Source organism: Montipora foliosa, chromosome 2 (genome assembly GCF_036669935.1).
Source record: "Montipora foliosa isolate CH-2021 chromosome 2, ASM3666993v2, whole genome shotgun sequence".
Classification (NCBI taxonomy): Eukaryota; Metazoa; Cnidaria; class Anthozoa; order Scleractinia; family Acroporidae; genus Montipora; species Montipora foliosa.
In genome coordinates this window covers 27,884,410-27,912,372 of record NC_090870.1, presented here as the reverse complement: position 1 = coordinate 27,912,372, position 27,963 = coordinate 27,884,410, and the positions used below count along the sequence as shown (strand labels likewise).

Here is a 27,963-nt window from a genome sequence, read left to right as displayed (position 1 = left end):
TATCGGTCTACCGTGTGGGAGGTTGTCAGTTCGACTCCGGCCAGACCGACACCCAGGGTCTGTGAAGAGAAACGTGCTGTCTTTGTAGTTACATCCGCAAGTGGTTAGATTCCCGTTATACTTTGAAATATGGCTCTGCTTCATCCTTATCACAATCACCTGCTGGTTACAGCCTTCTGTTATCATATCTCTAATTCTTTGTTTCAGGAAATTGTCGGCCAAGTTTAGGAAGAAGACGATTCTTTCTTGTTCTGGTTTTACATGTCGACGTCGCCGTCAATCAAGAGGTATGTGATAAATGTGGCCGGCTTGTCAGTGATGTCTGAAAAAAGCTTATGCTTATGGTATTTGAAGGCACGTAAGCCGTCCTAAGTAAAGGGATGTAATCGATTCGAATTCTGGAAAAACATCAGATATGCATAAAGGGTCGTCAGGTAGAATCCCACTTACTGTGCTACCAACCACTCCTTAACACGTCTAAAGAAAACAAAAAAGACCATACCTCCCATACCTCCAGGGTAAGGACAGATATGACGTAGTACCATAACTCCCTGTGGGGCGAACACCGCGGTCAAAAGTCTGCCCGTCACACGAGCTAATTTCCCGCACAAAATTGTACGGGGAAAAAACAGTAGAAAAAATAAAATTCACGAAAAATAAGTTGCAAGTGTCATAGAAAGCTGTAAAAGGAAAAACAATTACGCAAAAGGAAAAGACTTTCCGAACACAAAGCTCATCGGGTGGAGTTAATTTGACATCGGACCCAAGCTTCGTGTCCTGTGCGGTTATCAGTAGCTGTTAAAATCATCAGCTATCGTGGAATCGAAGCAGAAAATGCTCTCATTTCCACCCAAGTGCGTGGGGATTTTTGACGACGAAACATTCACGGAGGTTCGCAAATGATGTGGCTTTAGCTTTGCGTGAAAAAATCGCGGCTGGGATGGAATTTCGAGTCGCAAACGACCTCTGAGCTGACTACGGTCGAAATCTTAGTGTGCAGCCTTGACTTCGTCTTAGAACATTGGAAACACGGAATTCCCGAAACGATAAAATAAGCTCCAAAAAGCACAAGAATACACCAGAGGTGAATCATTTTCATTACTTTTATTGAATGAACGTGAAATTGAGCGTTTTTTAGGCTTCATAATCGACGGTATTTTATCGAATTCCCATACAAAGTCTTATAACGCGTTTAAATTCTCAACGGCTGTCTGTAGTGACGCGAGCTTGGGCTGCCTGTGGGCTAGCGTACTCGGATGAGGACCTCGTGTCCAACCAAGAGGGCTCTGTTACGGCTTTTAGGCCATCAACTCGGGCTGAACTAAAATCCTTTTCTGTACCCTTTCTGATGTCTTAAGTGTTATTTTTTGGCTGAAAAACTTTAGTAAAGCCGCTCCGTGACCGAAACAAAACTTTGCTTTCGTGCGGCTTCAGATGACCTGAAGAAGAATGTCCCTCATGTTGGCGTAATAAGAGCTACAAAGACGAGATTTTCAGAGAAACTGGGGCGATATCTCCCCAGTAAACACGCCAAATTTCACAGTAACACAACCACCACCAGCGAATATAATAGGATTTGCGTAGTTTAACTGCAACTATAGACCAAGCTCATTGGCGTACTTCGTAGCATCATCAATATTGGAGTGACGTCCTTTCTCTACGGCAAGTTCCTCAAAGAATGATCTTACAGCTGCCATCGTCGGATCAGTGTTGCAATAAAGCTTTACTACTGCTTTGATCTTGATATTCTTATATTCATTCTTAACAGACTTAAGACCCCGCCCGCCCGTGCTTCCTTGACATGCCGAGTATTGCTGTTGATCCCTTGGGGTGATTTCCTAGATTTGCAACAATGCATGATCTTTCTTCCCTCTCGGTCTAACTGTTGGATGTCTGCTACAGACCGCATTCTTCTTCTTCTTCTTCTTCTTCTTCTTCTTCTTCTTCTTATCATTATCATTATCGTTATCGTTATCGTTATCGTTATCGTTATCGTTATCGTTATCGTTATCGTTATCGTTATTATTATTATTATTATGGGTGGCTATTTTTCCATTTTATCGTGACGGTGAGGAAAATACAAAATGAAGAATACGAAAATGAGGTGGCAGTTTGCGATATACTTATATGCTCACTAGCTCGCTAGTTTGAACACTCTGGCATGGCTTAGATGTACCACTTGGGTGGCTTTTTAAGCTTAACCTCCATCCTAGACATCAGTACTGCACTAATGAGGCCCAGAAGGCCGAAACAGTACTGTCTGCCGTTAATGAAGGGGGGAGTTTCTAAAGAAACTGTGGTGCTGCGTCGGTGGGGAAGTAATATACAAAAATTTGGTTTTATCAGCGGAGTTGATAATGTAAATTGGCCACCGTACAGAGATCCCTTGGGGTGATTTCCTAGATTTGCAACAATGTATGATCTTTCTTCCCTCTCGGTCTAATTGTTGGATGTCTGCTACAGACCGCATTATTATTATTATTATTATTATTATTATTATTATTACTATTATTATTATTATTATTACTATTATTATTGCATTTATCTTTATTTGAAAGTCCGACCACCGTACAGAGATTCTAAAAGCTTTTAGAATCTCTGTACGGTGGTCAATTTACATTATCCGTTGATAAAACCAAATTTCTGTCTGCAGTTAGTTTAATTCCAATAATATCGATCTTTCTTTCATTTCGTGCGTTTCGTCGATTATTTAGGTTTTAGAATTCTTATTATTTTAAATGTGTAAAAACATTTATGACTTAGTGAAAGAAAGTCTGTCTTTCTTTGGATTCTTATTTTCAAGTTTTTTACGTCACTACTAGTTACAAAGGATGCAAATGTTTTCCGTGCCCTACAGTAAATAACCCAGTTAATTAATATCTGCATATACATTCTCGTGTGAAAGCTGCGTATGGAAAGAAAAATGGAATCATTCTGGGGATATTTCATGGTTCACCAAAGGAAAGTATAACTAGTTTGTATTTGAACACAGAAGGGCGCGAAGTTTAAGGTAACGTTCGGTGTATGTTCTACAATGGGCAACAAGCGAGTATAATTTTTTTTCGTGTTCTCTTAATCTCGGCAACCAATCTCAACCCAGTCATCTTCAAGGTACTTCATACAATAATAAACACACAACGTACATGATTACATTCCTGATTCACAGATCATACATACAAAGATATTTATAGTCCGCAACGACACTATTAATAAAAGCGCTACAATTAAAGGGCCCATGCAGGGCTCCACTCTTTGAACTCCAATGAAATACATACCCAAGTTAGATCTACTCTTGGTAATCAGTGGAAACTTCCTCTTGAACAAAGCAAGTAATTTATTTTGCGTTTATTCTTGTCTGTCTATTCTCTTTTGTAGCAGATCTAGATTTTGCTATCCAAAGCAAGTTACCGTATTACGACGCAGCATAGTTCGTCAAATCCTTTTTGAAGGCAGCTCGATGGTCATTATAAGATACTTTTATTAGACTGGTTTTCCGATATTAGCATGATATTTCGTTCCTTATTTTCTCGGTAGGCAATAAAGCGAGACCGTCTTATCAATCACAAGCTTTTTCATATCCTGTTGGCCCACATGTATCTATATATTTGTAAGTGGGTTTATTGACAAGCTTATCCAGCTGCCGGAGAAGAAAGAGAAAGGCAGATCACATGCGAAGTAAAGTTAAATAAGATTGTACACAAAATCTTTACGTTGGTCGTGCGTTCTTCATTTACGCACATGCTCTTTCGATGATGGGCTGAACTCGCGCTTTGTCCTCGAAAACGATGTTTTCCTTTTGTGAAAAGATCCAATTGTCTTGTACAGCACGGTGCTCTCATTTCCCGTTTCCACCTCTCTATTCCAGCATAATAGGGAGTTTAAGAAACGACGACGGCTACGACTACGACAACGTCACAAAACAATAATATGATTGTTTGAAAGAGCATACATAATCGTGCTGCACGGACTTTAGCAAGTACGTTTGCGGTCCTCTACATAACGACGACGTGAAATCACCAAATTTGAGGTTTTGACGACAACGTAATCATGCAACAAAGAATCTTTCATTCTCTGTTTCACTCTGAAACCGCTCTTACCAATATATTTTTAGGATACTTCGCCCATGGTGAAGGACGTGAACAACACTGAATAATCACGAAAGACTTATGATAGAGCCATTCTATATTTTGAGGTGACGTTTTCGTCTACCGTCGTCTTCGTAAATCTTAAACTAGAGAGCTTTAGATTCTAGGATGAGAACGAGTACGAAATTTTCTCATAGAACAACAGCGAGCGTGCACAAACCAGCGTCATTTTGGTGCGAAAAACGTGTTACCGTCTTCATTTTAGTACGAGGTTTTGCAAGAATGTCGTCGTGTCAAAACAAGTCAACCACACGGTAGCAGTTTTGGCATTTTTCTATCAGCAAAAAGGCCCGGGTAACAGCAATAAGAATAACTGAGCAACCAATACTGCTAACAAAGAGTAAGATTAATCCTACCGGTTATAAATCTTCTTGTTATTCCCCCAGCAGCGCGAGCTCTCATTGGTTACTTCGAGGTCAAGTGACATCTAACAATAACACTGTTTCACGCCAAAGTCTCTGAGCGGGCAACAATGCAAAATCTATGACGTCAGAGGGTAACAGTGCACTGTTACCCGCGAATGTTGACCGACAACCGCCGTTGTTGTTGCCGTTGCACGTTTTTCTTTTTGTGCTATATAACAAATCACTTAATGACTGGTCCCTCGGGAAACAGTTCATTTTGTTTCCCTCGAATCTCAATGTTTCCGCGAGGGAAACAGAATGAACTGTTTCCCGAGGGACCAATCATTAAGTGTTTATTAGTATTTTCGCTAAAAACAAACAGTCAAAGCCCGTACTCGTTCGCGTCCTCGTCCTAGAATCGAAAGGTCCCAACTCCCAAATAACTACAGTAAACACCCGCATATAAGAACAAGTGGATCAAGAACATCAGGCTGAAATTTGGCCAATAAAGCACCATATAAATAAGAACAAATTCAGCCTGATAAATAAAACATATTCTTAATATAAAGGGAAAGGGTATTAGGATAAGGAAACAATACAGTGCAGTAACTTGTATCAAAGTACTATGGTGTTCAGGACCATGACAAACTATAAAATCTATTACAAAACGGCACTGTATGTTAATTAAACCTCTAGTAATACATAATTTGAAGTATTTCTGAAACTAATTTTAAGAACATTTTAAGAACACTTTCAGGCTGATTTCTCACTAAGCACCCCTCAAATAAGAACACGATCAGCCTTAAACCTGAAAAAAAGTGTTCTTATATTCGGGTGTTTACTGTACCAACTGCAATTCATTGTACTTTTCGATATATCCAGAAATGTGTGTAATTATATGCACGGTGATTTTGATAAGCGTTCGAAGTGTCCCCTTGTTCTTCGTCTGGGAATATAGACAATGTCAAAGTATCTCCTAGAAAACCTGGCCTCGAGCAAAAAAAAAAAGGGGGTGCATTTTCCTTCACCAAGAAACGAACACAAACCCTTACACTTGTAACCTCTTTGTTTGAAATAAGTAGCACATACTTGAATGGACACTGCGCTTTGGTTATCAAAATTGGGCCTGCATATAATTACTGTAATCAAGAGTGAATTTCTGGTTTTCACTCACGTGATCAACAGCCATGTTTTTCAACGAAAACAAAAGGAAGCGTTTGCATAACAATAGATTTCAATTCCCGGAGGATTTGCTCGGGGCACCAACATGGCCGCCTTTTCTTTGTTTAGGGCACCAACATGGCGGTCGTGACGTCATGTGAAAACCGAGAATTAGATAAGAATGTTGATCTATCACTTTGCGGCCTTGCCCCATAGATTTATTTCACGCGTGACTGCTTCTGCCCACGTTTTTTTCAGGCACATGACAACTGATTTGCGCGGGAACGGGTATTCTAAAAATAGACTCATTTGTGACTCTGCTGGAGAGCCCACCTATGCCATAACAACACTCTTATCGAATTAACTGTTGCTGTAATTACGTGCTTTTCTGGACAGAAGTGATTCAAAGCCGTATCCTTGGGCATGCAATACTTATATCAGTCAATGATGGTGGCATCATTGTGTGCTTTACCAGTTTGGCTTTCTCGATATGATAACTAATGATTATTCTCCTATAGCACTGTATGATGGAAATTCTGTAAGCATAAAAAATGCTAGATCTTAAGAATTGTATATTTCTTTGATGTTGTTGAATACCAAAGCTAAAAACCTCATAGGAACACATTGTTGTGTAGCGTTTGCACCCAATATTGTGACATCACAATAATAATATGGTGCCTTTATTGTTAGGGTTGGAGCAACATTGCATAGAGGAGGCGCAGGAGTTTTCTATGTCATTACATAGTTCGAACATAGTATAACAAGCACTGATTAACATTCTGATATGATACCTCTTGATGATACCCAGGAGAAATCCTAACCTGACCCTAATTTTTCTCTAGGCTTAATTTAGGTTCCAAAAAAGTTTCTTCAATTCATCTGAGTACGTATCCAACCTAGGTAAAATGATAATCACTTATTTAACCTACAGCCTCGGACAGAATTGTTGAAACACTTTGCAATACCTTGCCCTCCCACAATGTTGTTTTGGCAAAATGGGCCCCGAAACTCGCGTGCAAACAATATTGTGAGGGGAGAGTGATCCGCGAGAGCTTCAGATCTGTATAGTCGTGTACTGTTCCAAGGAATTTTGTCACGGACTGTAGGTATAAAAACGGCCGGATTCAACCTGCGAACGGATTTTACTGATTGGCAACATTGAAACGTACAAACAGCCTTGCTCCAAGAGTCTTTCATTTTCTCAGCCCCTATGCGTTCTTCATCAGTTGTCGTTCAGTACTCATAACTTACCCGAAATATGTTTGTAGTGCCTTGTGAGTGATGGTGTATGATTGCATTCACAGGTACCTGTGTCTTCACCACCACACTACAACGTCGAACATACCCAACCCAACACAGTTATTTTCATTATTTACTTTTGTACAATAAGTCATAATTGATATCAATGTATTATAACCGGAACTAATCTTTGGTGACCCTAATTTTCTTTAGGATTAAATTAGGCTCCAAAAAAAGTTTCTTCAATTCATCTGAGTGCATATTCAACCTATGTAAAACGGATTTAACCTGAGACCGGATTTTACCTGCAACATATTATCCAATGTTAGTCAAAGGTCTTTGATGTAATTCCCGTCGAATACTGGTGTTGTCCTCAATTTTCTTATAAACCTTACACAGATCAGTTTTAAAGACAATAGAATTTGTTTCACAATTTCTTTCTCCACACAAACACCCTCGCAGTTTTGTAATTTCTGTGACAAGCTTTTGAGCCTGTTCACGGGTGTTCTGCAAAGTTCAGGTCAATAAATGCTACAGGGACATACTGCTGGGGGTAGCCTTGCGATGGACTAACATTCCGTCCACTCCAGGGAGGAGTTGCAATACTTTCAGTCGCTCAATGCCACCGAAACGTCGGTCTTGTGAGCCCCATTGCCTTATCTGCAAGTTTTCCTTTTGCTAACGAAACGATTTATTTGATTCTCCGATAATCTTTACAAGATGAGCCAGTACTTACATTGAAATCAGTATATTAAATTCCAAATCCGAGAAGCCAACTCTAACAGCGTGATTTTCATTTTCGTAGTAACACGAGTCTGTTTCCAAATCACGATAGTGGCCTAAAATTACTCAGCAATAGACCTAATCGGCTAACTCGATGTTGTACCCAATTCAAACCCTTTGGGAATAAAACATTTTGTTTCAGGTATTTCCATATCATATAAATATGATTGCTACATTATCATGCAAATACAATACACAAAGAATCTTAATCGCGGGAGATTTGAATTGGGTACAACATCGAGTTAGCCGATTAGGTCTATTATTCCGATATGAGATGGTAAGTATCTAACGAGGCGTGTAGTACCAAGTCTCATATCCAACAAGCGCGAATGGAATAATTGTTTTATTAAATTATCGTTAAATTCTGAACGGTTGAACACTTGGAAATTAAAGCCAATTTTTATTGTATTTGACAAAACGACCGGAAAGTGATGTGATTCCATATTAGGTAATACGGTATATGAGCTAATAGCCGACATTGAGTGAACCAATCAGAAAGCTAGAAACGCAATATCCGAGGTCGAAAATTTAATAAAAGGAAATATTCCTAAAAGAAACACACACACGAACGGTGCACAACTGATCTCTGATATGAGATATAAAGAATAATCAATTGAATAATGTAATACATTAGATGTTTCCGGATGAATACTATTTTAAGAACACGTCTGATAAGCGGATGTCTGAATCGCGCTTTATCATAGCACTGGAACTGTGTTATTTACTGGAGTCGATCACTGTGAACACAGCAGCATTTCAGGCAGCCAAACCAGCTGATAGCTTAATTGTTCCTCTCTCTGCATTGTTCGCAGGGCAAAAGGCTAGAAATTTGCAAAGCACACTATTAAAAAGTGGAAATCAGGTAGACGCTAACAATCAGGTCCCAGTCGGTTCAAACGATGGATAGCGCTACTCAGCGGATAAATCACTATCCAGAGGATAAACACTAGCAAAACCAATATCGAGTTATCCAGTGGATAGTGATTTATCAGACGGATAGCGCTATCCATCGTTTGAACAACTGGAGCCAGAACGTCTTGGACATGAATTAAGCCCCGGGCTAAATTTATAAGATGATAGTGCTTATACACAGTTAAGACAGATAATCACTGCTAATTTTTTTTTCTCGAAATGAATAATTCCCGTTGATGCAATTTCATTTTTTTCCTTTTAACTTAAACAATTATAGGCATATGTAGAAAAGACAAATCACAAAAGTGACAGAAAGGCTGCAGACTTGCTAATTTTCACTTTTATGTAGTACTGAGCAGAAAGTTGATATTAAAATAATAACATACATTTTTAAAGTAATACCTTTTGAATTAAGAGCTATTCCTTGACGATTTATCAAGTCCGATTCTACAAACAAATCATGGCAACTTCGTATCTTTTGTATAATTTTCTCATAGAATTTGTTTTTACCAGACAAAATATTTTTTTTGTGTCTCCTCAGATGTTTTCTTTATGGTTGTTTCCACAGGAACCCGTTGGAATTGCGCTGTATTGAATGACCTGCAACTTGAATATAATTAAAGACACCTTTTCAACAGCGCATGGCAACATTTGTGTAATTTAGTTATCAAAGGAAATGTCATGTCTTCGACAGAAAAGCAAGATCTTCTGATAAATTCGCGATCGAAGCGATCTTTGAACTTCATTCCCATATTAATGCAAAACTAAGGAAATTTTCTCTCTCTTCTGCAAACCGGTACAAAATGTTAGATTTTGAAAGCAAAAGAGCTTTTGGATTTCTTCCGTGACCCTTATTAAACTCAAAGTAGGTATGGCGGACGTAACTCACTCGTTAAAAATGTTTTAGGCTGATTTTTTCCTTGGAATAGTTTTCCCTGGGATAATTCCCCGTGTAAGCCAAACATCGATGCCAGTAATATACCATATTTAATTTTGGCTATGACATAAACTACCGGTGGCGACCCAAGTCAATGCTTCCCTTATGCCACTGTTTCGAGAAGGCTACGATGTTCTGTCAAGGAAAGAACAGATTGTTTACTCAGATCGATCCCGGTTCAGTTCTTGCAGAAGTGCAAAGTGCATTTATTGAGCATTATTTCCCAGGCTTATGTTTTTGAGGCTTTTCACCTCTGATTGGTTCACAGTGGCAGCTGGAGATCACTTCGTAATTGCTGTAATTTGCATTTTGGTCGTAGGTTGTGAGGCAAGCAAAGATGCACAACATATCATATGCTCCGGGGGTTTTCGTGCCAAAAAGCTTTATCAAGTCACCTCTGTAAACATGCTACTACGATTTGCTTCTTATTCAACCCTGTAAGGATGCAAGCCGACGTGCATAGGTGAGAAACGAGGGAAAATATGTTCAGGGAAACTCTTCAAGCAAAACAATTACCCTGGAAGTCTTTTTTGTTGATTTTGCGAGCGAACAACCGAAAATTGTTTTGACAAAAAAAATCCGACGATGACGTGGATGAAGAAGCATTCAACATCCTTTATAAACCCTTCATTTCAATGCACTTTTCTGGTGAATTCGGTAAAGGGGAGAAGTTAAAAAACTTAAATAGACGAGGTAGAAAGATGCTTATTGTCATGAAAACAGATAGCACCTGCTTGTTGCGGCCTTTGGAGTCAAATTGAATTTAGCGTCCATATGAACTTCGTCTTCTCTTCTTCTCTATTACAGTTTTTCGCGAACGATACTTTGTCGCAGCCAGTGTGACAAATGCAAGAAGGTGATTCGATTTCTTGGAGTGAGATGCCAGGATTGTAGGTAATATTCACATTTTTTTACAAAATTCCGGATTGCGAGACCATTTGTATGTGAATACTAATAAACATTAAGCAAGTAAAACTTACTCAATAATTTCACTCAGCTTTGTGTTGTAATCAAGTATTCCTGCTAACTAAAGCGTGCTTTTTTATGTTTTCGATCAATAAATAGGTTGAAATACCACAGAAAGTGCTTGAGTTTCCCCTGCCCTGCAGACGGTAATTTTCGATGTTGCAAAGTGGATGCCGGTAAGAGAACGAAACACAATAAATACGTAACTTTTAAGGTGCAATTAATATTTATTTTACTCTCAAATGCTCCTTCCGTTTCAGTTATGGAATAAGTTATCATTTCTTTTTTATTTCACGTTATTTTCCCTTGTTAATTTCGTTTTCGTTGTTTTATTCTTTAATTGTAGAAAAAACAACGGCTAAGCGTTTCTGGAGGAAGAAGCATGATGCCAGTGGAAAGATAGCAATTCGCCACGCAAATTTGCAACATTTTGCTAGGAAAGGAACGGAACGTTCACTTTTGCCGTTAAACGCAACAGGAAAGTTTCGTCAGAAACTTATCAATGGCATTTACGAATCATTTTGTTACAGTACAAGACAAGCGTTTGAATTTCAAGCTAATGATGTTGACGAATTTCGCTTGGCCTCCAGACCACTTGTGGTATCAGTGGAACGACATTCCATACCTGAAAAATACCCGACTCACATTTGCGAAAATTTAACCACCATCGATGAGCCACTCCTAGCCTCGCCAAGATCGATAAAAAGTGAACACCTTATCCCCAGCTCAACTTGGCACCGAGTGAACTCGTGGTCAACTTCGGTTAGCTATACTAATTCATCAGGTTACTCTTCGGCCAATACCTCGTGCCCTTCTTCCGCGAACTCGCATCGAAGTAGCTCGCCAACTCCGGACTTTTCTAACATTAGGCTTTTGAGATCAACGTTAGAGCAATACGAGGCAGAAGAACACTATGACTCAAGGGAGAGTGACTTGGGTATTCCTAGAGTTCAAGACGATATAGCAGAGAGGAAATTCCTAGTTGAACCCTTCGACAGTTTTGCCACATGGCCTCAAAAGAGTAGAAACCTACACAATGCAGAGAAAGCAAACAAGAGAATATTTTCCGGTAAGTTTTGTCAGGATTCTATTGGTTTGCTGCATTATGAGCATTTATTTGGTCTTCTCGGGAAAAAAAATTGCTCGTATATTAAGATAACTTGGTTTACATCACGAGTCAATAATATTTGACCTGTTACCACTCTTTTTGGGAAGTTAGCAGGCAATGTTAAAACTTACCATGAGGAGATATTATTTTTATCGTGAGGCAGCAAAATTTTACACTTCCTCAATCCTCAATCGATCTGCAATTTCGATTTTAGAGGATGTTTAACAGCGGGCAGTATTGTGTCGAGGATGTCCTTTCTTAGCTGTTTGCAAAAGAGATTTTCGTGTTTCATGCAAACACGGAGAAGGAAAAATGGGACAATATAGACTTTTTTATCGCAGAAACCTTTGGCTCCGAATTTTTTTGAAGCGAATGTTTTTCCACTGTCATGAGGAAACTTGACTCAGCAGGGTTTTCACAAAAAAATTATACCTTCTATAAGTGCAAAACTGATCAATCACCGTTGGCAGCCAAGACACGATTTGAATCCGAAAAGGCCATTAAAAAAAAAATCCATGAAGTTCATCAAAAGCAGTCGTACATTAAAGAATTTACTTTTGAAGGATTGTTTAAAATGTGCCATTTTCCAAGTCTTTATTCCACTGTTATCAATCGATACTGTAGATCTTGAAAGTCCAAGTTTTGACTCGCGTGTCACGTTTGCTTTTGGCCTCACGCCACTGAGTTTTGACAGCACGCCGAATAATTATGAAAAGTTTCATGAATGAAAGCTTTGCATCTGGTTTCATAAATTCGTTTTTAATGCTTGCAATAATTAAGGGAACATAAGCTCCCACTAGATATGCTGGCCAACCACAGTTAAGTTCAGAACTGCGCTGTTTGCAACTGTAAGGTGAATATAGTCCTGTTGTTTTGCAAAAGAAAGGGCAGGCTATCCGTCTGTGCGCTTGAATGCAATTATTCAAGACATAAATATCGACAATGCTCTTAAAATAGCTAAGACTGTACAATTTCCGCTTGGATGACCTCACAACTCGAATTCAGTTTGATATTTCTCTCTGTAACCGAATCGGCCTTTCGCATCTTAATTAAAATTTCACTTCAGTGTCTTTTGACAGTATCAATCGAGCTTGAAACATACCAAATGTTATGAACAGAAGAATATTTCTTCTAAATCATTTATTAACTCACTTGACCCTTTTCAAATGTTTTTTTTTTTTTACATCGAGTTGTCATAGATGTTATAAAACGTACCAGTTTTGCATTTTGTCCTGCTTAGTTTGGAAAAACAAATCAAATGAACCGTAATCTTTCAGATCGGTAAACGAATTTTTCGTTGTAAATACGTCCTTTCCTGAGATGATATTTAATTTGCCCCAAGGATTAGTTGATCCACAGTTTGATGTTGTTGCTTGTGTGAAACCGGATAAGCGGATGTTAGAGAATAATGAGAAGTCAATATGGCTATTATTAGTCTTTGTGACGCACACATATTGCGCAAAAGATAAAATAAGACGCTTCACGAAGTTTACCGAGACTTGTAATCAGAAATAAGTAGTTTAAAAAGGTAACACTAATAATATGCATATTATTATTTCTATCTTTCGAATTTATGTGTGATTTTACATGTTCACTCTCTGCTCGCGACGTGTTGAACTATTCTTACAAAACTATTTGTTTTTATTTCTTTAAATGTGCCACGGTACAAGCTCTCTCGTGGTGGTGTTTCTTGTTAGAACATGAGGATTCTTTACCTCTTAGTTTCTATCCTTTAGGATTCAAAGGCTACTTTTTAAGACGTTTTAATATGGTATTCCACCCTCTATTTTTTTCAGTTGATAACTTCCAGCGATCGCCATTGCACAAGCAAAAACCCACGGCAAACAAATGGTGAGTTTGAGTAGAAACCACATCACGTACGAGCTATTAGAATATTGATTAATTTCCGTGGCCTTAATCTGTCAGTTCATTATCAACTGCAGACGTACGAATGACAACCACAGTAAACTGTGCTGTCACCGTGACCAGGCAACTTAATTTGCCAAGATATTGATAAAGCGTTAGGATATGGTAATCTTGAGAATAAAAGACTCCCGGGAAAAGATGTCTCCCTAATTGTCCGTCTTCGTCAACTCTACGCTTTTTCTCGCAATTATCATCTCTTTCCCTCTTCGCTACGATTTTTCCGCCCCCCCTCACTAGAATGCCTGCAACAGACGAGCTTGTAGTTTCTCAACGGACCTCAACGCAGGGGTCAACGAAATCAATGGTCTGGAATTATATAATTGTTACAACAGCTTTCTTTACTTTTTGATCAGTTTACCAACTTTGCTTCTTTTGGATAATGTTGCAAAATTTTTCGGGTAAATAAAAAAAGGAATTCTTAATTTACACTGCCAAGAGTAAACAGAAAGCGTTATCATAAGAGAATTAAATCTAATCTTAGGAATTTAATACTCGGAGTGGTCATTAATATCTAAATAAAAAATCCCTCAATTTTGTCTAAGATCATTTACCGAATGAAGAGCCCCGGAGAGCAAAATTTCTGTCGAAATTTCGCAGAATTTTTTTCTTATAAAGTTACGTATTTTTGGTGTGTCGAAGGGGTGCCAAAGATGTGATGTTCTCACTCTTTCGACCATTAGCTTTCTAAAAGACCATTCTTTCAGCATTTACAAAGAAATGTGGTAAAAATTTGTCACGCGGCTAACTGCTGTTTAAATAATTATCTAATGCACGTATCACAAATTTTATCTTTTTTTTAGCCTAAACAAAAAAACGCAGGATGAAGAGAACATTAAGGTGAGAATCGTTGCTTTTTAGTAATATTCCTTTTTCCAGACAATCTGTGACTTTTCTCCGCCGCTATTTGGGTTTGGAGACAATACTCAACCGAAAGCTACCCAGGCCGAGTCTTTTCGTCAACTTTACAAAGTGCAGCCAGCAGAACAAACTCTCCCTTCAATCAAAGAGAGAGCCAGTGCTCGTAGCATGCTCTTTTGTTGGTGTGCAAACCCAGTGTGGCAGATTTACGTTTCTAGTTACGGGCTCGCCCACAAAGCTTATCCGATTTGCTCTTACTTCAATTTTTTTTTTGCTCTTTTTGCAGAAGTCACTCCGTGAATGGAGCATTCCTTTCTCAGATTTGCAGGTTGGAGAAATTGTCGGAGTTGGTCCCAAGGGAAACGTACATAAGTAAGTGCGAGACAGAACCGTTACATTTGAAGGGATCAGAGTTTTTTGTCTGAGTGTTGTCTACGCTTTCAGTTATTTTCATGCGCACTTTAAGCTAAGCTAGCATTTTTCAATTTCCTCGGGGAACAAGGTTGGTATTAGAATTTAGAGTTAGGGTTAGTTACCATCATCATCACTATTATTAATATATTATAATACACTCTTTTTTCTTATAAGAACGTCTAATTTTGGAGCTGACGTCGAACGTTCTTATCTTTTGCAAAGTGAAGCTGAAAACGTTCTTTAAGATGTTCTTAAATTTACATCAGACTTTGTTTTGCCTGATAACTTTAATGATGTTGAACTTATTTTGGACTGATTATAAATAAGAACTGCTGATTATTACAAACTGAGATGTGTGTCATGCGATAAGAAAACCATTGTTATGTTGTACAAAATATGCTCCGGCTTAGTATTTGGATTAATTTCCATTAACTTACCTTTGTTATATGCTTTCATTTAGAATACAAATAAGAGAAATAAAAAGGCTCTTAATCGACTCTCAGCCTGAGGAATGTTCTTAATACGTTCTCGAAATTTTGGTTAATCTCAGCCTCAACGTTCTTATAAAAAAGTTGAAAAAAGGTTCTTACAAAAAAAGAGTGTAGTAATTCCACAGGTTAGATAACCCAAGGTGCAGTTTAACGGCATCTCTGGCGAAAGAAGTCGCCCACTGCCTCAGGCTTCGGGAACTTCCTCACTGTCTTTAGCAATCATTCTTCTCGTCAACTGTAAGAAAAGCCACTCATTCGTACTTGAAAAATGCGAGCTGTAACTGAACCACTGCTTTTTCATGGTCAGCGGTGAAATCGACAATTAATTTACAAAAGCCGACGGGGCTCTGAGGACAAGTATGGCAAATAGCAGGATGGGATCATGCGTATTGCCGTCTATCTGTTTTCCTTAAAATATCTTTGGTCTGATCAACAAACAAACTGCAAGTTCTAACAGAGGCACATGACTTTGAAGTGTGTAATTTGCAACTGTTTTCCTTGAAACAAAGCTGGGGACTTTACGACACCAATTTTATGCACAAATATGGACAAAAATAAGATTGATGCTGCACGCGCGGGAAAATGCGCGAGCTATGTTACATCCAAATTAAGAAATTTTTAAACTCAAAAAACTCCAGCTTTGAACCAGAATTAAACGCCACAAAATCTGGTTCTAATGATAAAGCAATTTTGGAGGATTTGTCAGTTTGCTTCGACAAATACGCGATCGCAAATCGCATTCTTATGCTAGAGCTCTCCAAAAAAACATATTTTAAAATACTTGAAAATTATCCAACCTCTCCAATATTTACAACGCATCATTTTTCTTTATAACCTCTTTGCGCAGCTATAAAAATGCCGTCGTTTTGTTTGTTTGTTTGTTTTTGTTTTTTTTTTAAGGGGCAGATGGCATGGAGATATCATGATTCACACTCGACGAAAGTCAACAAAAGAAGACATGGAAGAATTTCTGAAAGAAGTATCAGTGCTGAGTATGATAAGACACGAAAACATTGTACTTTTTATGGGCGCTTGTCTGGAACCTCCTAATCTTGCAGTTATTACCAGGTAAACCACTGGCGAGTGCGTGCGTCAAAGATTAATACATGAATAAATAAGGTAAATTTGGGTTAACACTGCAACCTGGTTGAAAATCAGGCACGGGTTAAGTCATAACTATGTAATTAAAATTCGGGTTCTTTTAATTTCAACCTGGGTTGATTTTTTCAACCTAGGTCAAATTTTTCAACCTAGGTTATTTTGAAGTGTCTAAAAAAGGGTTTTCCCGTTTTGGGGGATGTAATAAAAAATGGGGCCTGGATTCGTAGGGGGAATAAAAAAGAAAATAATTTTTTTAAAAACATTCCGCCCTCTTCCGTTCTTCTTCCTCTTACCGTCTTTCCCTTTTTTACCCTTCTTCCTTACTGGCTTTACTTATTTTCAACCATCTGTGCCACTTACCTTGAGTTTCCACGACATTCCATGCCGCTTCAAGGATTCGAACCTTCGCACCATTGGACGACCGAGATGACTCCTGAAATAAGTTAGATATTTTTGCTACTAATGAGTTTAAGCTATTTCCAAGCCTTCATGACAACCACTATTTCGCACATGCGTAAATTACATAAAGTGAGACGTAAACAAAATTTCAGCTCATCCACACAGTTTTATGGCCGCCGATGGGACTTTATGAGGAAATTAAAGGGTGGCTAAATTTATCATCGGCTGAAGAAGAATGAAAATGCTATAAGTCTCCAGTGCAACAAAAGCAAAAATTGTTTGCAAGAGGTGGGATCTTGATTCTGAAGGACAAATCGTTTGTTTACGTCGTTATGCAAAATACACCAGGAACAAAGCATAATTTCTAGTCAGTGGTTTTCGGAATCTCTCAGAGAAAGAAATCAAAAAGCCACAAATGAGAGGACAAGTCACAGCTACATCAAATACAAAGCAGGAGAATGGTTAATAATTTGAAAAAGTTGATGAGCCTTACATTGAAGGAGAGCGGTGTCTGATACTTGCAAACCTCAGACCGCGGACCGTTCAGACTAACCCAAACCTTAATGCTAACCATTTAAAATCACTGCCTAGACTTAACAAACCATTGGGGTTTTATAAAATACTCACGCTAAGTTCATCCACTCACCTCTAGGACCAATTTACTTAACAATATATTACACGTACTTTCTAATAATTGATGGGTTTTTGTTAATGTTTCCTACTTTCAATTTCAAATTCAAATTAACTTGAATTTAACCTGTAACATATACTCAGTATTTCGTTAGGCACGGCTTGACCTCTTTTGGGAGAGGATTCTTTTTTACCGGTAATCTTCGTCAGGTTGTGACGAAGCGGGGAAATGTAGGCCGGATAAACTAGATCTGCAACTGTTGATGTTTGAGGTGTGATGAGTCCTTGGGAAATACGGGGACATTCAGGTCCATTCGGGACCAAGATAAACGACCCAGGTTCCCAGGAGGCCAAGTAGCTCAATGGGTGCGGCGTCCTACCGGTGTTATGGAGGCCATAGGTTCGAATCCTGCCTTGTACCCTCATTTGTCAGTTGTCTTATCGCCCGTCGCCAAGCAACAAGTTTCCCAACATTGAATTTCAGCCAGAAACCAGCCTTGCTTCACTTCAAAAGTCTTCTCAACACATTTCCTGGCAAGATCCACCAAGATCCGGCCTCATTGCATTGTTCTCCTGACCCATGCCCGAAATCTCTTTTGCCTCGTTTGCAAAACGACTCTATCTGCAAAACGTTCGTGTTGCCGGTTAATTATAGTCATGTTTTACAAATTTTCTTGCAGATATACAACCTACCTCTAATTTTATTGGATCTTTATAAGACAAAGATCTGTTGTGTTTAGGATTAGGGTTCATTGTTCCTTAGTTATGTTCTTTTAGTGCTCATTGTTTTTTTTTTAACCAATCACGAGATCCGTTGAAATAGCTGTGTTCTTACCCTTTTATGGAGGGGGACTACGCGAACTCGCTTTCAGAAAGAGGCTGACCCAAAGAAAGGAATGATATATTTCATTATTAAGGGTGCAAACAAAAATTTTTCTTTATTTTGCAAGGCGAGGTCTCTTTCCGTTTTTTCCATCATTTTGGCTGAAGGACGGTGGCCACATCCGAGAATTATGCTAATCTAATTTGTGAATTTTCTTTTGCAGTGTAAGAAGAGGTTTGTCTCTTTATAATCATCTTCACGTTCGCCAGGATCATTTCTCACTGCATTCAAAGATTTCTATCGCCAAGCAGATTGCACAGGTTTGTTTCCTTCATTGACTGATCAAAAGACGACAAAATGGCATCGAATTCAGTTCTCGTGATCGTGTGACTGCTGTTTATTCGAATCTCTCCGAAAACAGTTTTCCGTTCCTATTTCATCTTAAAATAACCATTGAAATTCTATGAGGGCGTGTAAGCCTTGTTTCCCTTGATCGTACAAATTCAGAGAGGTTTCCAATGCTCTTGAATAGGGAGATTTAGGAATCTTTATGTAGAGATTTCAAGATGTCTTACTTAAGGAAAAATGGGGTGTCTGGGTTCGAGGTTGCTTCAGGGTTCTTCGGCGTATCAAAGCGGCGGAATGCGATAAGTATGGTTAAATTTCATGTAGAAATATTTGTGTGATTGGTGCTGCGCATGCTGATTGGGTGAAAAATTGGCGCATCGGTTTCAACCAATCAAAATCGCTTTTTGACGGTTGGATTGCTTTGCGTCAGTCTTTCTGGTTTACGTGTTAAAAGAAATAAGTCGTGAGTCAATCAATGAGGCAACCACAAAATAAGTGGCAAAAGCACCAATTATTCATTGGGTATAATAAAAATGAAGTCAAGTAGAGGAAAAACCTCCCGAAGCATGCGCACAGTAGATATCCAACAAACTCATCCCCTAAGGGAATCGAACACAGGCGAACGTTGTTATCTCCACCCGAACTCAGCTTCCGAAACAGAGTGGTCAGATTTGATATGTTGGGTTTTAATTTTGTTACCTTTTCAGGGAATGAGCTATCTTCATGCCAAAGGCATCGTCCTCCCTGCACTGACTGCGATGAACGTGTTTCTTGAGTCCAAGGTCAAACTTTGTGTGTCAAGTTACTGCAACAGGACAACCAGGGTCGAAAGGTGAATCAGTTATTTCGTTCGTATTTATGACCATTTACCTCTTCTGGGCTTGTGTTATAAGAGCAGTAAAAACTGGAATACCGGAAGTCAAAACCGGAAGTCAAATAATGCACGAGATCATTACGAGATGAACTTACACAACACGATATTGGATGACAGATAGTAAGTATCTCACTACAACTCTCTGTTCTTTCCAACAACTCCTCGCAAATCTTATCATTTCAACCGATATTGGAAAAAAAACGACAACAACAACTGAGACATACAATTTCTCTCTAGAATTTCCAGTACAGTCTCTATCTCCAAGATTAACCTTTTTGGCCCAGGCCACAGTTTTCTCTCACAATATTGTGCTGTCTCTTATGCTTTACGCTGGCCATCATGAATTCTGAACAAAAGCGTTTTCTCATCATGTTGCAGGGAGGGATATGCCAGTATACCTCAGGGACACCTAGCTTACCTGGCCCCAGAGCTTATGCGCACACTTACAAGGAAAGGTTGCCTTTTATCCCCCGAAGAAAGGAACACTGAGTGGTCCAACGTGTACGCTTTCAGGTGTGACATTTCAGTGATCACAACGTATCGTTCCGTTCGATACCAATACCCATATCCAGGAATGCAAGTAATTATATGATCAACCATAATTAATCTCCAACACAAAGTTTCCTGTTGAGTCTAAGCATTTCCTGCCTTTCCTTCCTTTCCTGTCTATCTTCACTTGATGAGCAGAGTTTAGAGGCCGACCTTAATTGTCTGTAGTCCTATGAACGAGTGTTTCTGAAGTTGCGCAAAAGAGCAAAGGGTACAACACTTGCTCACTCACTTAACGTGACGCTCGTTAAAATCTATGATGCATCAAATTACTTGTATTTCTGGACATCTGGGTGATAAATTGATTTTCGTTCAGATGCACCAATCAAGAATCCATGACTGTGATTGGAGTACACTCGCAAATTTTCGTTATATTCCTTGCTGAGAATACCGTATTTGGTTTGGAGATGCAGTGATCGGATTGGTCATTGCAATTTTCAATCTGTACATTGTACAAGGGCAAACATGACGAAAAATACCGTAAGCAAGTAAACGGATACGACAAGAGATTTAGAGGCTTCAACTTATAACTTGAATTTTGAAATGTTTTAATATAAGAAGCAATCATCATAAAGAAATAGTGAAGCGTAAAATCACGCCTGTAATGGCTACACTCGTTGGTTTGTAATTGTTGGTGTCCAAACTATACAAGATTATTTTAGTACTGGCTTTTTTCTTAAACAGTATGTTGTGAAAGAAAAATGCGCAAGCCAACAAAGATAATGTAAAAGGCGACTTAAAGGGTTCGGCTTTTGCTTGCATGTTAGCAATACGTCACGACTTTTGACTATTTATATGCGCACGAATTGGTTTACGTAAGCAAATGTTTGTTGAAGTCGCGGAGTGCTAAGCTAGTCGCATGCTAAAGCCTTAAGCAAAACTTGAATCGCTTTGCTCGACGTTGAATGGTAATTTTTTTTCTTTTTTTTTTTTTTTGCAGCACGATTCTTTACGAGATTTGTAGCGGGAAGTGGCCGTTTAGCTCCTGTCCCACCCATTCAGTCATTTGGATGATCGGTCAAGGGCAGCAACAGTGTGTTACACATCTACATTCCCCTGAGAGTCTGAAGGTAGGACCTGCTTTGGTCAGCCGTGTGAGACCTCACAAACTACCTCAGGTTAACAGGATTATCCCACGACCGAGCCAAACATGCCTTAAATGAAGATAAAAACAGCTTTGCAATCTAGTGAAAGAACGTTATCGCAAAGTTGTTTGTGACGTCATCTAAAGTATAGACTCTCTCAAACTTCTCCTCAGGGCTTTTTTCCACTGAGTGTTGGGCGTACGAAAAGCCCTGGGAACGAGGTTGCACACATTCCTCTCACTCGCTCAGTCGTGGCTTCAATAGCTGATGGTTTTCCGAATTTTACCTTGATTGCGAAAGATGAAAAGAGTTATCCAAGCAACAGAAGCATTTGATTTCCGGAGCATTTTAATGCATGTGATAATTGATTAATAACTACTTTGAATAGAGTGAATTTCAATCGAGTGTCGTAAAACCAAAACCAAAGTAATTACTTTGACCAATCAGAAAGGAAGGAGACACGTTGGCAACACAAAGCGCGGGAAAATGTGCACACGCGAGCCACGATTGGTTTTAGTTCACTTCTGATTGGTTGAAATAGTAGCGCGAGAACTTTGAACCAATCACTGCGTGAAGTACACTGAATTGAAAACCTCTCTGAGAGTGCCTAAGAGGGGTTAATCAGGAACCCATAACCAGAAGCTTACAACTCCTTTAAGCCACTTAAGAAAATACCATAATGCTCTTCGTTTGTCCCCCCAAATTATGCATAAGCATTGTTTCCAGTTTCTCCTGGGACTTCTTATGTTCCCAAGAGAAAACAAAAACAATGCTTATGCAAATTTGAGGGGACAAACAAAGAGTATTATGGTATTTTCCGAAGTGGCCTTTGCACAGATCAAACTATTTTAGACGAGTCTCTAAATAAGATTTGGCTTGCACGATTGACCGTTCTTAATCTCATGGGTAATAATTTCTCATGCAAGACTAGCGTGCAAGTGATTAGCTGGAAAGGTCTGGTTTCACAGGAAAATCAATCTAAAAACAGCTCGGTCTGTTAAAACGCCGTTGCACCAATGCAATAAAGTTGTACGCTCCTAGAAAAGTGATACATTGTACCTCAAAAGGGGACTAGTTAACTGGTTAACCTCAAAAGGGGACTGGTTAACTGCCGTCTAAAACAAACTAATACTACCTTGTGCTGAATCAGGAACTGATCAGAAATTGTTGGAGTGAAATACCAAGCGAGCGCCCGGGATTTAGAAGTATTGCAGATTTCCTTCAGCAACAAAATGTGAGTAAATGCAACGTATGGTCTTATTACAATTTGATATTCGTGTTAAGTGTCTGCGACGGCATAGGAAACTGTAAGCCACTAGCCTGCGAACAAAGCCTCGAGTACTGAGTAAAAAATCAAGGGAAGAAAAGACAAAAGGAAATGAAACAAATGAAGAGAGCAGCATGAGCGTTTGGCATTTTAGCATTTGTATGTGCCTTACTCTGCGGAATCAAGAGATAAAATGACCACTTAAAGGTTTTGTAAAGAATCTGTCATTCGTATCGAAATTACAAAATAAACGTTCTGTAATCTGGACAAAGGATTGACTAATTGGCCTACCATGCATACCTCGTATTCATTTCAGAAATCTGGCATTATATTCGTGTCCAGATGTCTCATTGCCACTGCAATCGAGATGCCCTTATTGTGTAAACCTTTCAATACATGTGTCGCAGAACTATATTGAACAATGTCTCGTTAACTAATTTGTCTTCGTACTTTGTTATATTTTTTAGTTTCCCCCTGAAGTTAGCCGCAAGAGAATCAGTTTTTCAGAGCCAGAAAAAATGAATGTTATTGGTCGCAAGATGGATACTCTTTCCATTAAGTGATATCAGTTTCTGCCTTCAGGAATTTTGGACCGCTTTCTTAACGTTTTTAGACGAGTAATTTCGTATTTTTTAGAAAGGATAATTTCTCCATCGTTTAAACAACCTTTTTTACTTTCCTCTGACTAAAGGACGGACCTAAGATTGAACAATCTTTTACTAGTAAGGAGCTTGCTAAATTTGAATATATGACATGCTTTCAAAGATTGCAAGCCTTTCGGTTCTTAGCGAAATCTGCTCAATCGTTTTAACAAATCGTTTTAGACACTAATTCTTATCTTAAATAGTGTTCGCTGTAAAATAGACAGAAATAGTGATTTTTAATGTTTATGCTATATTTTTTAAAGCTGCTTCGGGAAATTTTAGCAAAAAAAAATATGCTTAAGAAAAACATATATCGACGACAAAAAAGAGAGCTACCAAAAGAATTGAAGCGCAAATTTCCTTGTGAGATTTAGCCAACCTTATAAAGGTCTTCGACTGTTAAGATATTTGCTGAGGCGATCAATGGCCTCGCTCAGTTATGAAAGCATTCTTATGAAATATCTTTTCTTGTAATCATTTATGTCTACTATTTGTAAGACTGCTAGTTATATAGCTAGTGTGCAGAAATATTCGCTATATGAGCGAAATGGATGGATATTGAAGTATGGGATCAACGACAAGCTCTCTAAAACATAAGAACTTTTAAATAGAAATGGTTTGAATAGTGATTTTAACTAGATCCGATCTAAAGGATTTTGACCGACTGCATCTAGTGCAGTAATCGCTACTTCTTCTCTGCGTATACCTACAAATTGAAACTGTATTTCTGTTCCTTCTTTCTAGTTTGACTCACGGTAGTGACCGAAATGCAATGTAAACGATTTAGGAAAGCGTGTTCTGCAATCCGCGGGCGTTCACCATTTGCACTGAAAATCCGGTTGGAATGGAAAGCTTGTAATAGTACAGGATTTTCCCCGTCTGGCGTTTCGCCAGGCCCGAGTCTCTCGCGGCTGGAAGAAAACAATAAATCAAAATGGCGGCTGCATCTGCAGTGTCGAAAGGCGGGAAAAGGGGCCGAGTTGAACCGGGTCAAGTGGGCGTTTGCAAATGGTACAGGAATTTTACGGTCATTTCGGTTGGAACGGGAAAAGGGGAATACGACTGAGGATTTTCATCTTTTTCAAAAACTTTCCGGTGGAATGAGCTGTACCATTTGAATCAGTTCCAACCGGAATTTTCGGTTTTTGTTGACAAATGGTAATGATCGTTGGCTCTGCTAAAATAACCTCTTTGCTTCTTGAGTTAAATCACACACGAAATCCGTCATAGGAATGTCACCATGATCTTAAACTTCTTCAGTAACATCTCTTGATAGGTATCGCTGCATGGTGGAAAACTTGAAGCGATCAAATATTTAGTGCACTTTGCAACATTCATCAGTTTTGTTGCCTCTGTGAAGGAAGCCTTTTTTTAATTGTACGCAAGTCATTCAGAACACAGTATTCGGTTTTCCCATTGTTCTAGAGAAAATGTATGGTTTTTTTCAGTAGACTGAGAAACTAAGTTTTGTTCCAAGCACCCAGTTCATTCGTTATCTTTGTGACCTAATTAATGATCAGTACAAAGCTGCGCAAAACCGTTTAAGAGCTTTCACGCAGGCTTGTTCTGTGCGCAAAAGACTTAATACCAACAAGAAAAGAGATTGGTTATGAGAGTCCTACACCTTTTAAATCTCTAGTACATCTTGCAAGAATGTCCCTTTTGGTGATATAGTTTTGTTAAACGCGTCCCATGAGATTTCTGAGTTTCGATATGAATACATGTAAAGGGGTTGTTTTCTCGTGGCAGCTACGCTTGCGTTCTCTCACTCAGGCAGCGGATGAGGGGTTGAAAGATTATTAACCCACGGAGTGTAATTAGAACTTCATTATATGAAAAAATGCTGCGAGGTAATTTCTAGGAACAATTGTAATATAAGTAACGAAAGAATATGTCTTCTCAGTTCTTCCTTTTTTTTTCTCAAAATGGTCAATTAGTTGATCTTTGCATGTACACTTTCTATCCGTCGTATTCTCTGGTTTAACGAGTTAAATTGTAATAGCTTTTTATAACTATTGAAACGTTTAGTATCCATTGTCAGAAATAAAAGAAAGATCCTCGGCCAATTTTGATATCCAGCAATTTAACAACCACTCTCAAAAAGGGATGCTAGTTGTATATTATGTATATAGTGGAATCGTTGCATTTATTTATTAAAAGGGGACTTGCATTGATGTTTACTATGTAAACTTTGCCTTGACTTCACAACTATGTTAAGTATCTACGCCTAATTACTACTGACATCTAAATAACTTTCGGAAAACTTTAAAAGCATTTGGGAAATATTGGATAAACTTGAGCTGCAATAAATAGAAACAGATACTTAAATACGGTTTGTTTCAGATTTAAATTGGTCGCAAACTTTTGTTACTTCCTTGAACGGTAAAACAGACTTAGCTTTGTATTGTATAAATAAAGACCTCCAGAATAAATTCAGACTTTTAGAGTACATCTCTCACTTCTTTTGCCGGTTCCCTTGTACAAAAGGGGCAAATTACGGCCCCTTGCCGAGGTCCTAGCCCCAGACGTAGTACTCTGGCAGTAGGGAGCTTACGAAACGAGGACGACGACGGCTACGAGGACTTCATTTAAAAATACGAGTTCGCGTTATTTATATCACCGCGAAACTATTTCATGTCGTTTCGCGTTAAAAATGTGTAGTAACTGGTGAGGAATTAAGCTGGTACGAGTGGGTTGGAAGCGTAGAGAGAGAACTGAAAATTCATTGTCATGTGCTAACGTCCTCCACAAAACCTTGAATTTGGTCATTTTCACGTCGTCATTTAGGAGATGACGGCAAAGAAATGTACCAAAATGTAAAACGCACGTGCAGAGCGTCCAGAACCATTGTTTTTGCTCACTAAACCTATTGTTTTGTAGCGTCGTCGTTGCCGTCGGCGTCGTCGTTTCGTAAGCTCCCTATTGATTTTAGCACGGGTACCTTGTCTGAACAGAGTCCGTTTTCAGCTTTGAAACACAAGCAATGTTTGTTTAGATTTGAATTATCACAGAGGCCGTCATTATTCAGATCGTACTTCTGTGTGGCTGTTTCTTACGGAAACAACTTGAACCAAATGCTGAGTTTGCGAAATTTCGTCTTATCTCTTTTTGTCGCAAACAAACCATGAATGAGAGGGCCGGTCCGATTGTCGCTATCTCGATAAACAGGCCTGCGGAAAAACTACTGCGTGTTTGATGAATTTTCCAATCCAACCCGTGGATGGTTTTATGGGTGGTTTTCTCTTGTGGCTATAGAGACGTAAGACCATTCCCCCTCCCTCCACCTCCCCTGCCCTTCCCGTAACTGCCAAATTAAGTTTGGGACCGTTTCACGAGGGTGATGAAGGGGTCAAATGGGAACTGGTATTGACCTGACTTTTCGGTTGGAAAATAAAATTTGGGCACTTGGAAATGGGATTTTATTACTGGAAATGGGAGATAGTGAAGAGGGCGAAGACTCCGGGGAAGATGCTGTTGAGGACACTTACATTGATGAATTTAGTAATTATAATGATGATGACAGTGACTCTGAATGTGAAGTAGAGAAACGGGAGACTGCGCCATTCAGAATGCTTTCATGTGCCAGGTGATAGCTGGCCTTTTTCGGCGGACACTTCGTAAGCAATCCCATGTAGCTAAAAATTAAACCTCGCACTGTCTTTATTGCCTCCGTTCTCCAGTGTTCAGTTATGTTTCGTTTTGATACTTTTCGTTAACTGCTTCATACAACATATCGATGCTCTAAATTATATTTTCCCTGTCATAACTCCGGTTGGGATTTTAGTAGCAAGGACTGGGATTTCTGAGAAAACGTGCCATTGTTGAGTCCCGAGGGATTGAAAAGTTTTGTTTTACCCCACCGAAACTCGTAGAAATCTATTGTCTATGGCCAATATTGCCGCCGCAGGAATAAGGCCCATGGGATTGCAACCCCTCCTCTTCATGACCCTCTTTCACAGTTCCTTTTAGTTGTGTGTTTTTCATGTTTGCATGGGGTCGCCGCGACCACCTTGTGCAGCAACAGTGCAGCCGACCGTTCTTGGTGTGTATGGCGAATATAATTCTTGAAGAGCATAGACATGGTTCCCTTTTTGCACTCGTCGTTGTCAAAGAACTGAAGTCTACGATTGACGGAAGAAACGCTAAAACAGGGATTGAGTTAGGTTCGATTACCACCCGCTGTTTCGGGAAATCAGCCAGCGCTCACTCCCAAAATCACGGCTGGACGCGTGAGGTGAGCCATTGTTGATCTCCGTCAATCAGATACTCGCTTGCCCAAATCGAGCAGACATAGATTATATATTTTTAGAGGAAATGTTCAAATTGTAGCTGCAAAGGTCTTCTTTGACCCGGTCTGTCGAGTTTATTGGTGGCAGAACGAGGGGGTCAATGAAGGCGACTGAGAGACCTGAAAAGCGGCCGAAGAGTGATTTCGTTGATGATTCGCCAGTTCAATTCAAACTCACATTATATTAACCATTTAACCACAAACTCAAGATTGCATCATCTGAAAACTTCAAGCCACAGACCTTTTGAGCGTTGTTATGTCATAGCCCATTTCCGAATTTCATGTTTGCCTCCTCTTCAAAGCGAGTCTAAGTGCGAAGTTTTTGTGATGGTGATTAGTTCTACTTTACATATGAATGACAACTAGTTTTCATAAGAAAAACTTCGCACTTAAACTCGTTGTGAAGAGGTAGACATGAACTCGGAAATGGCCTCCTGTTATGTGAAAATTAATGTTTTGGGATCTCTAATGCCATTTCCTCACAACTATTTATAACTTTGCATAAAATATATTTTGAATTTACGTCACAAGCACAATCTATCGCTGACGTATCCAGCCGTCTCTTCTCGGAGAGGATACCTGGACCGACAATTCTACTGTTAACTTAAGCCCTCGGCCCAAGGGTTCTCGAATACTGTCACGTTACAATTCGCGGAAATCAGCATGAAGGG

General features: G+C 39.2%; 1 protein-coding gene across 1 annotated transcript; it reads left to right on the top strand.

Moving 5' to 3' along the window:
* The first annotated feature begins 231 nt into the window (after positions 1-231).
* LOC137992788 (kinase suppressor of Ras 1-like) lies at positions 232-25,451 on the top strand. The gene is made up of 15 exons (XM_068838305.1): positions 232-287; positions 9,841-9,984; positions 10,329-10,415; positions 10,587-10,663; positions 10,834-11,556; positions 13,392-13,446; positions 14,322-14,358; positions 14,666-14,751; positions 16,185-16,352; positions 18,461-18,557; positions 19,293-19,417; positions 19,838-19,972; positions 20,949-21,078; positions 22,244-22,327; positions 22,828-25,451. Exons 2-15 carry the CDS (start codon positions 9,875-9,877, stop codon positions 22,921-22,923), a joined length of 2,010 nt encoding a protein of 669 aa, XP_068694406.1. The 5' UTR covers positions 232-287; positions 9,841-9,874; the 3' UTR covers positions 22,924-25,451.
* Positions 25,452-27,963: the final 2,512 nt, after the last annotated feature.